Here is a 12,264-nt window from a genome sequence, read left to right on the forward strand (position 1 = left end):
TATGTAAACCAATGGCAAACATAACATGATGTGAAGTTTTCTTCAAGGCAGGCGATAGGATAGCACTCCATCATTCATATTTAAATGTTGATTTGGTGGAACAACTTGACTTCCTTAAGATAAATTCCAGTTCCTGGACTTTTGTGTCTTACTTCTAAGGGCTGATCTTTTTCATCCATCTCCAAAGCACAGACAGATACACATTGACTTGGGTTAAACTCACAGCCAGTTGTTGGCTTATTTGAACAACTGCTTATGTCATCTGAGAGATGCATATGAGGGGGAGGAAGCTTCACTGTGATTTGCTTAGTTATATCTCTACTAGTTCTTCTAGGAGCAGCCAAATCATGCTCCTACTGGATGAAGACCTCATGTGGCTTGTCTAGATGTCTTTCAGTTAGTTTATGTACCACCTAGGTTGCAATAGAATTCAGCCACTACCACTCTTGCTTTTGCACATATCCAATGTTGCTGCTACTTGGCTTACTCACTAATTCAGCTAAATCAGAAAGGATGTGCTGTCTCTGAGGCTGTACATCATAGACACCACATCCAACACAGTTGGAATGCTCTGGTCAGCAGACCACAGAAGAGAAAATTGCTCTAATTGTTTCATGCTATTGCCTGTTTGCCTGGAAAGTAAGAGACTTTTCCCCCCTTAATTGCTAAGGGGAAGTTGAACTTCACAGAAGTGTATTTGCATGTATTTGCACATATATATATTGTAAGTATATTTGCCTTTTTAAAAAAGCACATGCATGCAAAGTTATGTGCAGGTGTGAGAACTGCTGTGCTTTAAACATAGGTTTTGGCAATGCTCAGAAGCTGTACAAAGATTGCCAGTAAAATGTTAGTGTTACTTGTTTTGCTGAGGTTGTGTGTTCCCTCTGCTCATGCTCTTGTGCCTGGTTGACATTTAGCCCCAGGATGTCTTTAACAGATGAAATGAATTCTCAGTTTGAAATCTTCTGAAAAATCTACATGAAGAGAACACCAGAGCTTAATCAGAATGCATTTGTAGTAATCTACGTTCATCAGATGTAGTAATTTTTGAAAAAAAACATCTCAGTGGTTGTTTGGACTGAGTTTTTCCTCTTCTGTGGCTGTGATGGAAGGTACTAACTACTTGCTAATAGAGAAAAATATTGAATAAATAGTTCTTTTTGCTACATATTAGATCTATGAATTCAGAACAAGAATGAAGTAGAGCTACCTTGGATTTTTATCTGTATTTTTTCCTAGTAGTGTCTTTCAGCAAGGTAGCTGGTTGGCAGCAATCAACATGGACTGCTAACCCAATTAGAATGAAAACTGGGGAAAGGAGAACTAATGTCAAGTGCTTTTCTGACATGCTCAAAATGTTTTACATTTTCTTTTGATGTTGCATGGAACATTTTAATAATTTCAAGTTTTGTTTCACCGTAATTTTATCTCTGAGTTGTGCAAGATTTTGACTTTTATTTTTTATCACTTTAGCAGTTTTTACTAAAATATGGGAGGAACTTACTATATATGAATTAATAATATGAATCATGAATGGCCGCCTATAATTGTGAGCCTAATGACTTACAAATATTCATGCCACAGTAAAAGGGAGTTCTGAGATTTTGGGAGGAATCCTTCTAACATGGTCTGATAGTTTTCATAGTGAAAGACATTCCCCCCACTTTGAATAGCATGTTAATGACGAAAGAGATGGTGACAAGACAAAAAAAATGGAATATCTAAGACAAAAACTAAAGTTAATTCATTGAAATTATATGACATAAATTCACAAAAGAAAATAGGATTATATTCTATGCATCACATCACTTTGACTTATCCATACAATAGAAATTACAGTTTGGTGTAGAACTCTGGCTGCTGTTCCTAAGCTTTCCAAAAACGATGTTTAAGAATGCTGAGGCTAAAGACAATTCTACATTTTATTTGGGGGGGGGGGAGTCCTTTTATTTTATATACCACCCTGTTCTTCTATTTCTCCTCTTCTTCCTCCTATTTTCCCTCTCGCACAAAATCTTGTCAGGCAGAGCTGGCCCCAGCCACTCCAGAGAATGACACTATTACACAATGCCATTCCCAGGGCTATTTTTTTAGCAGGGAAAGGAAGATGTCTTCCCTGAAAAAACTGCTGATTTCAGCCTACTGCCTATTGTAAGACCGCCGGGAGGCTTCTCGGGAGCTTATGATGATGATGATGTTTGGTAGCTGAAATTGCTTTTCCTCTCTTGTCCTCTGCAGGATGTCTTTGAAAACAAGCCCTCAGTGCCAGAATACAAAGTGGCCTATGTACAAAAGTCGCGCTTCATCCTTCTTCACTACAGCATCTTCAAAGCCCTGTGGGACTGGCTCATCCTCCTGGCTACTTTCTATGTGGCAATAACGGTTCCCTACAATGTCTGCTTCACTGACGCTGAGGACAGCTTGACAGCTGCCCGCAGCACCATCGTCAGTGACATTGTAGTTGAGATGCTTTTCATTGTTGGTAAGGACTTAAGACTGGGTTGGGGAGAGTCAAACGTATATTTACAATGGGATGGAAAGGATACACCTGAGCAGACCTGTGAAATGGGCATCAACGCTCCCAGAACAGAGATAAAATCATGTAGCATTCTTTATTTCTAGAGCATTCTTTAACCTCAACCACATTGCAACGTATGGACTTCAACTCCCAGAATTCTCCCAACCCACTGGCTATATGAATTCTGGGTGTTGAAGTCTTAATTTTGCTGAGTTTGAGAAAGACTGTTCTAAAATAAGTGACAGTCAACTCCCAGAAGGGGATCACAACAAGCTTTTTGAGGCATGTCAAAGGCTACTTTTCAAAAGCAGATAGACCCAGAATCTCTTTTGGAAAAAGATTTCAAATATTTGAAGCATTTTCAAGACTTAAGGGAACTAAGTTGCTTCTAAAACCTATCAAACCTGAGGAATAAAAAAGGGCCCCATATTTTTTATCCGCTTGATATGGGGTTTTTTCCCAAACACAAAAGGGATAATGGTAGACTTAATTTTAACCCAGAGCCATACTTTTGGCCACCTTCCACCTGCTCTATAAATTAATGAAGGGTAAAATATAATAGAAAAGCAAAATTAGTAATGAGTAATTATTACCTTTTTAATAACAGTAGTTAGATCATTAAATTATGCTGTGTTCTCTGATTAGAACAGTACTGTTATTATCAAATGTCTAGCTATTGATTTAGTACAGCCTTTTACTAGTCCTATACCTGAAATTGTAATTGAATATACTATCAATAAAGGGGAATATTTGTAGCTTGGGATTGAAATGAGGAGTCCTTGGTGCTCTCTGAGCTTGCTTGTTTTCTTGCAGATGTTTCATTACCTTTAACTAGGTAACATCATTAGTGCTAGTAAGGAGTGCTGTCTACTGTCAATTTATATTCTGGTGGCTTGTCTGTCTTTGTGGGTGGGAGCAAGCAGTGAGGTATTGCTTAACTTCAAGGAACTTCAAACTTGGCAAATTTAAGACTTGTGAACTTCAATTTCCCGAATTCCTGAGCTAACATGACTGGAGGAGGAATTCTGGGAGTTGAAGTCCACAAGTCTTAAAGCTATCAAGTTTGAAGACCCCTCTCTTACTTGATTGTAGGTCTGAAGTTGACCTTGGAGTTAATCTATGCTGATCTAAGTGCTGATTAGTAGTATAGAGATGCAGGAGTCTTTTTCTCCAGCCAACTAAAACATCTTAAGCAAACCCAAAACCCAACAACCCCAGGAAAAAACAACAACAGGAGTTATCTACAACATGCATTGTAAGAACTGCAAAAACCACTCTGTAGGACAAACAGGTAGAAGCAGGAGTGGGATTCAAATTTTTTAACAACCGGTTCTGTGGGCGTGGCTTAGTTGGTGGGTGTGGCTTGGTGGTCATGTTATTGGCTGGTTGTGGCCAACTCAATATCACTCACATCGAGGCACACATCACCTCGCCTGGCCTCTCATGACTGTGGGGATGCTGCAACCATCGTAAGTGTGAAAAATGGTCATAAGTCACTTTTTTCAGTGCCATTGTAACTTTGAATGGTCACTCCACACAAGCAAAGTACCAGCAAAAGAGGGAAAAATAACTCCAGAAAAGTTCCTGAGACAGAAAGCCTAGTCCTGCCAAGAATGTAATAAGGGTTAACAGAGAGGCAGTTTCTGTAAGCAACACCAGAATGTTTCCCTCCTGCCTTCATTACAGGATTAGGCCAGTAATTTCTTCTAACAACCGGTTCTCTGAACTGTTTAGAATGTTAACAACTGGTTCTAGCAATTAGGTGCAAGCTGGTAGAATCCCACCCCTGGGTAGAAGACTGATAGAACGCACCCATGAACACCAACTGGCAGTCAGAAGACATGATGAAAATTATTCAATTTCACAACATATAGGCAGACTTAACCATAGTTTCAATTTGGAAAATGTGACAATTCTAAACCAGGCCAAGTCCAAAAAATGCCACGGAATTTCTAGAAGCCTGGCACTCTGACAAATCAGCCATTAATAGACACATAAACATTAACAACATCTGTAGACTATGCAAAAAGGACAATCAACCAGCTCACAACAGAATAAGACTCCAGCACCTCTCCACCAGTAATCAGCACTCAGACCAGCATAGATTAACTCCAAGGTCAACTTCAGACTTACAATCAAGTAAGCAATATCCCTCCCCCAGCCACACAGGCAGACAAGTCACCAGAATATAAACTGACAGCAGACAGCACTCCTTACTAACACTGATGATGTTACCTAGTTAAGCGTAATGAAACGTCTGCAAGAAAACAAGCAATGGTAGCTCAGAGAGCAGCAAGAATATACTATGTTTGACCATGGAATAATGCTTTCAAGTATTACCCCAAATAGCCAGGATGCCCCTATAGAATTTGAATGTTGGACTTAATGAGGCTTTTCTGTTAGAGAATCTTCACAGTATCACAATTCTCCATGTTTTCAGTATTCCCTATTTGGGGGGAACTGATAGAGGATTAAACATGTGTTGAACAAATTTCAATATGCCAAGAATTGAATTCTAATATTCCATAAAGCTGTGATTCCTAGAAACTGAAGCACAGACTCCAATTTCTACTACTTATGAGTTTCTTAGACAAGTTGGGCAATATGGTAGAACAGCCATGTGTTCCTGGGCAAAAATGCATCTGGTATAAACAGCTACCCCCAGAGCACTTTGTGGTATTTAATCTTCCACAGCCCTTTGTACTCCTGCATATCAAATGCTTCTTCCTGTAGAACATGATGTCATGGAGAATTGGTATTGGCAAACGTGTAAGTGCCCCCTTCTCTTTTTTTGACAGATATTGTTTTGAACTTTCGGACCACATATGTTAGTGAATCAGGCCAGGTGGTTTATAATACGCGTTCAATTTGCCTTCACTATGTGGCAACATGGTTCTTCGTGGACCTAATTGCAGCCTTGCCCTTTGACCTCCTCTATGCCTTCAATGTTCCAGTGGTGAGTGATGCTATACACCTGCTCCTGGCAATGAGCAAAAGTACTCCATAAGAAAGGCCCCAGCCAAATGGTGAATTTCCAGAAAGAGAAACCCATTCAGAGGCACCAGCTTTTAAGCCACATAGCCATCATCAAATGCTTTATAATTGTACAAGGTCAAGAATGTTATTCCTGTAAAGTAGAATACACGTGATAAGGTGCTAAGATGATGGTAAATGCTTAAATATAGAAGGGTGGGTGGATCAATATCTAGAAAGACCTTTTTATATTTTATATTTTTATTAGTTTGTTATGAGATGAATAACAAAAATCAAGAAAGAAAAAAGAAGAGAGGGACAAAGAAAAAGAAAGGAAGAATAATATGGTGACTTCCAACTTTTTTCAGTGCAACAGAATACAAAAAAAAGGTTACAGCCTCAATCTTTTGCTTTACTTTCTATTTCAACCCATTTCTATAACAAAGTCAATCTAGTCATCTTAACCTAAAATTATAGTTTCTTTTGTTTTCAGTTTCAAAGTCCAGAGGTGGTTTTCCACTAGAAACATTAGATGGATTATTCTCTTTAATTAAAATAATCAATTTTGCCATCTTTGCCAATTCTATCACCTTTACCATCCCTTCTTCCATTGTGTGAATTAGTGTATCTAATATCTAGTAACCCATGGGTAAAAAAAAAAATCCTTTGAACGTGTTAAAGGTTTCAACAGTAGTAAACACAGTGTCCTTACAGACATTAATTGCAATGCTCTTGAAGAGCAGATCATGTTATTAGTTCTTACGACAGGGATAATCTGCAGCCAAGCAGCTGCTGCCATTCAGGTGTTCTTTCAGTTTGCCTGCCATGTTTTTATTTTAGTGTGTTCCACTTCATTCATTCTTCCCCTCTATCATTCAGCCCACTGCGTTTCATACTCATTGGGCATATTCCCTCCTCACTAGACATAACAACTTTCATGTCCCCTTTAAAATGATATTATTCAGAAAATCTCTATTTCACCTGGATTTACCAACACATCCCTTTTAATATGATACATCCCTTTGGCTATGTCAAAATTAAGTTGAAAAATCAGTTCATCATTAGTTTATGTGACAGATAACTATATATTTTAACGACTTAGTTTTAAGGAATGTGGCTAGTGTATAGGGAAGTGAGGCTCTGGGGGAGGCGTATATTTTATAACTGTATTTTGCTATTAGAAGTAGCTGAAAAATCTACTGCCATTAAGGCCAAAATAAAGCCTTACCACTGTCTCAGAGGTTGGAGAAAAATGACCTAAAACTCTCAACATCTGGCCAGAGTTGAATTTCCGCAGCCAGACATGATGCAGAAAGGGCCTGCTGGAAGTCTCTCATCTCCGCAGAGATGAGAGGTTGTACCCTTCTCTCATTCCATAAGGTAGGAATAGCACCCACCTTATGGAACAATGTCTGCCAAGAACTTTTGTTTCATTATTCCTTCAGTCACAGCTGATTGCTGATGCCTATTTTGGGTTTTAATAAGGGCTTTAACCTTGCTTTTTTGTAATTATGGTATGTTTTAGGTTTGGTATAGATTCTTCTCCTCTCATTTGATATTTGAGTCCACTGGGTTTGGGACTTATTACTGTGAAAGAAAGTAAAATAAAAACTGTCACATGAAGCTATCCTACTGAAACAGTAATTACCACTCTTGCAAAATCCCAGTCCTCCAGTTTAAAATTTAACTATGAGGCTCTCTCTTTTCTAATACCAGTATCTGCTGTTCCTAAAGCCCTGTCCCACTTTTGGTCATTTTGCTTCCTGGGGTTTAGGCTTTTTATACTAATTCAGCACATTATCTGAACAAGTAGTGGACATACTTCGATTAGTGTGCTTTATATAGAAGCACAAGTACATAATTGGACACAAGATGTAAACATGATTCTTGAAATGAGATTCAAGTGGTAATGATTGGGACATACCAACCCACACTTTTGCAAAAAAAAAACCAAAAAACCCGTCATTCTTCCTGCTGACCCACTTTATTTTGTTAAGGGACAATTATTGTTGCATGTGTATTAAACTAGACAGCTTTTAGTTCAACATTTTTCTGAATAATTGAAGTCTTCTGAACTGTTCACATTTCCCTCTTGTTCTCAAGTACACTGTCTGGGTTACAGAATGATTAGTACTCAGGAGAATAAATCACTGTCTATATATTCACTTGTTTCTATCATGGAAATATAGTTAGTTTTAGGCACATATCCAAGAATCTCTGAAGAGTGTTTTTTATATTTCTCAAGTAGTCAGCAAAGTAATGCAAAACTGGCTTTGGCTTTTTTAATAATATATCTACACCATGATTGCAGTCTAAGTTTTATATGTGTCTACAAAAATCAGAAAAGTTGAACATTTTGAAATTCAGCATTGAACTGACAAAATGTCTCCAGCTGAATATCAGAGTAGTTATAGACACTGTTCTGATTCTAACTGAACTCCATTTAGATTCTTTTCTTGTGGCAAATCCCACATCTCTTTTAGCTCCTTCACTTTGGATGCACCTTTCTTCCTTGTCTTTCATCTCTCTCTCTGGTGCAACTCTTTGGTGGGCATGTTGAGATATTCATGCCATCAAGACCAAGTACTCTAAGTCTTCAATAAATCCTGGCTAATGAGTTTGCTGGCAAACCTTATGACACAGAGGGCAAAAGAGGATCAGTGATGTCCAGTATCTCACTTTCCAATCAAAACTTGCCAGTTTTACCTTGTCTTTCAGATGATGGTGACCTGGCTTTAGTCCAGTGGTACCATTTGTGCTATACATTGTGCTATATATAGGAAGAGTTGTGAGAGCCATACTCCAGAAATAAACTCATTGTTCTCCCCTACCCATCCCTGAGAAGAGCTTGGGCACATTGTAAAATGAAATTGGGTTGGAAACTATAAAAGTAGTGTTTGGATCCCACAAGTCCACGATTTCTTAGACAAGCACAATAAATGACGGTTTAAAATATAGTAGCTGAGTTTATACATCAACCCAAAATCACCACATTGTTTAATATTATGCATGAATTTACTGACCTGTGATCACTTCTTTAGTTTTCTGACCAGATGGAGTGTGGCTGAATGTTCCAGTGGCCTGTCACTTTATGTCAATCTGTTTTTCTCTTCCTACCTTTCCCAGACATACCTGGTACACCTCTTAAAGACCGTCCGTCTCCTGCGCTTGCTCCGCTTGCTCCAGAAACTGGACCGTTATTCCCAGTACAGTGCCATGGTCTTGACCTTGCTCATGTCCATGTTTGCCCTACTGGCTCATTGGATGGCTTGCATCTGGTATGTCATCGGCCGGCAAGAGAGCAACGACCCTGTGACCTGGGACATTGGTGAGCTTAGGGTATGATTGGGAAGCCCTTGCCATACAAATCCTACTGCATTGCACCAAACAGAATCAAATACATCTCTTCACAGAATTCATTCTGTATTCCAGCAAGATGGAATCTAAACTTTTGAAAGAGTTTGAAAGAAATGCAACATTTTTAGGGCACTGGTTTGGAACCATCTTTGCCAAGCTTGTGCCAAACTGTGGCAACATATTTGGTTTAATCTAGGGAAAAGCAACTTTGGAGCATAAGAACATTAATGCCAGTAACATCAAAAGCACTTCATGCTCCCTATTTAGATAGTTGAAAAATATATCTATAATTAGTTCCAAATGTTGTAGGTGAATGCCATACACTGACTTTAGCTATTTCCATATAAAATTTGAGATGCAATATTAGAATTAAAAACATGAACAAATTTTCATTTTGAGTAAAATATTGGAGCAAGGCTGTCATAATAGATTTTGCTTTCAGAAGTATTGCCTTATAATGATGTTGCCAAGTTAGAGCATGGTTAAATAAAATACCCAAAATAAAATTCTACTACAGCCTTACTATACAATCAACAATATGCTATTATGACCCAATTAAAGTTTGATGTAATAATTTTTGATATAATAATTATATCTATTTTTTTACCAATTAAAAGCAAATTGTATATGTTTGGGATTGGAGGTATTAGAGAAATATTGGAATTCAGTATTTCCAAATTATATTTGGGCAGATTGGAACAATATTATACAATTTGCTTTTAAAATTCCACCATGTGCATGCTGTGATTGTGGATGATTAAATGACAGAATGGGTCCTAAAATGAAGCATTGGTGTCCAAGTTTCCTTATTTATCTGGCAAACCTTGGACAGGTAGGTTGTATGGCAATCTAAAGATATAATTCTGGTGGCTTCATGTTTATTTGTGAATGGGGAGCAAATATTATTTTTAACATCAATCAATTTACTTTCCCTTGGTCAGATTATTTAATCTTAGTTTCAAATCAGATAGTAATCATCAACATATAATTTAAAGTTTATTAATCAATGATAAAGCTGTTCATCTAACTCAATATTATTCCCCAGATAGTCTTCTGGAAGGCAATATATATTACATTGCAAGATTACTTGAGCAGAATACTTAAATAAACAAATCTTAGTTTAAGGGACTATTAGGGCAGATAACATCTACTTGATCTGAAAGTTGTAGATTCAAACTCAGAAGAAGCCTTCGTTAGAAAACATGCTTCTGAACTTAAGCAGAGTATTGAAAGAATACTGAGTAATTAAGTAGCAGGATACCCCACTAAAAAACCCAGGATCATTATCTCAAGGAATATACTTCTGTTGAAGAAAATGGCTTAGACCAATTATCGGTGAATCCTAATGGACAGTAACTGTATTTGAACATAAACTAGATTTATTAAAAAAAATACATGAAAATAGAAAACTCTCACCTAAAAAAACCAACCACCACAGATTTTAAAGAGCTTAAGGCAGGGAGGGGGGACTGGGAAATTTTAATTCTCTCATAAACCCAGAGACTAGCAATTGCTTGTTCATAACTAGTTCAATACTAGCAATAGACCAGATGAGTAATGGATATAGGGACAGCATATGAAGACTCTTTCCCTTGTTTATGCCTCACCATTTTCCCTAGTAATCAAATAGGTTAATCAGTGCAAAAAAGATGATGGGGGTTGGGGGGAAGGAGCCATGGTGGCAAAATGGTTAGAATGCAGAAATTCAGCTCATTGCCAGGAGTTCAATCCTTACCGGGTCAAAGTTGAATCAGCCTTCCATCCTTCCGAGGTCAGTAAAATGAGGACCCAGAATGTTGGGGGCATTATAATGACTCTGTAAACCACTTAGAGAGGTGTGTAAAGCATGGTTATGACCCAGGGTTCTATCTCTTCCTCCTCACTGGACTCAGGGGGGGCATGACAAGCACCATGAAGCAGTATACAAGTCTAACTGCTATTGATATACAGTTTTTTAAGAATGATCTGGAGAATCAAAGTTTTACTATACTCTGAGTAGCATGGGAATTTGCAAGGTGTATGTCAAAATTTTCCATATGCTAAACGTTATTATGATAGAAGTCCTCCCCACTTTGATCAATTGAAGTATGGAATTTAAAAAAAAAGATTGATGATCTAGCATTTAACTTGTTATTCTGCTTTGACAAGAAAATTGTTTAGGGCACACCTCTGACACTTTCATCCTATAAATCTCAAGTTCTAAGGTGCCTTATTATATTTAGGACAGTATTGTAAAACTTCTGGCTGTGTTCACATGTTTACTTTATCAATATGGTTGTCATGTATGAATGCAAACAATTGTAGTTTTTGTAAGAAGCCATGATCAAATGAATCATGGCTTTGTATGTGTAAAACCAGTTATTGTGGGTAACTCTACAAACCATGATAAAAAATAAACAGAACTTACAACAATGTGTAAACCAGTTCTATATCATCAGAAGCTTTCTTTGATAATGTAAACAAAAATAAATTAAAAGATTAAGGTAAGGCAAAGCCAAACAAATTCAATTTTAAAAATGACTCCAGCCATAGAATCACTGAACTCTTGTCTACCCTAGAGGATTAACCCCCTCATTGTGCCCAGCAGGCTGGCTCCATGAATTGGGTAAACGAATCGAGGCCCCCTATGTCAACATCTCTGTGGGTGGACCATCCATCCGCAGTGCCTACATTGCCTCCCTGTACTTCACCCTCAGCAGCCTGACCAGCGTAGGTTTTGGCAATGTCTGCGCCAACACAGATGCTGAGAAAATCTTTTCCATCTGCACCATGCTTATTGGTGGTAAGTACATCCTGGGTACAGACATACATTTCTTCTCTTGTGCCCTAATAGGAAGCACTGGCATCTAAACCACCTTTTCCAACTTAGATGTTTGGACTACAACTCCCAAATTCTCAGACATGATTTCAACTGTGCAAGGATAGTTGTGAGGGGGAAAAAGTCAATGAGAAAGGGAAGGGCTATTAAGTTGCATCATAGTTGTATATCTCAATGGTTAAATTAAGCTTCTATGATCCAAAACATTATATAACTCTGTTTTAGCAAAGAGGAAAAAAATAGGGAAGGACTATTCCTTTCATGCCATCTTTGCAGGCCTTTCCTTGAAGCAGGTCTTGTAACTGTTGAAAATAGGGCTCCTATGAGAAGGGTCATTCACCACATCCAAATAAATGTTTATCCTCCGTTCTCCTCCTTGCTTCAGCTCTGATGCACGCTGTGGTCTTTGGCAATGTGACAGCCATCATACAACGCATGTATTCACGACGGTCCCTCTATCATTCCCGCATGAAGGATCTCAAGGACTTCATCCGTGTCCACCGCCTACCCCAGCAGCTCAAACAGCGTATGCTGGAATATTTTCAGACCACGTGGTCTGTCAACAATGGCATTGATGCAAATGAGGTGGGGCAAG

At 38.2% G+C, this 12,264-nt stretch overlaps 1 protein-coding gene across 3 annotated transcripts in view; it reads left to right on the plus strand.

Moving 5' to 3' along the window:
* Positions 1–12,264, plus strand: part of KCNH4 (potassium voltage-gated channel subfamily H member 4) — a 73,075-nt gene that overhangs the window by 29,518 nt on the left and 31,293 nt on the right. For 2 of the 3 annotated variants that reach the window (XM_087946349.1, XM_087946351.1), the window contains exons 5-9: positions 2,242–2,485; positions 5,320–5,477; positions 8,621–8,822; positions 11,439–11,633; positions 12,055–12,254. In XM_087946349.1, the coding sequence (XP_087802475.1) occupies positions 2,242–2,485; positions 5,320–5,477; positions 8,621–8,822; positions 11,439–11,633; positions 12,055–12,254 (999 nt within the window). The remainder of the gene's footprint in view (positions 1–2,241; positions 2,486–5,319; positions 5,478–8,620; positions 8,823–11,438; positions 11,634–12,054; positions 12,255–12,264) is intronic. The other variant, XM_087946350.1, reaches the window with a different exon arrangement.

This window comes from Notechis scutatus, chromosome Z, assembly GCF_049901735.1.
Source record: "Notechis scutatus isolate UNSWTSFEM ecotype Mainland chromosome Z, rNotScu1.2, whole genome shotgun sequence".
NCBI classification, from domain to species: Eukaryota; Metazoa; Chordata; class Lepidosauria; order Squamata; family Elapidae; genus Notechis; species Notechis scutatus.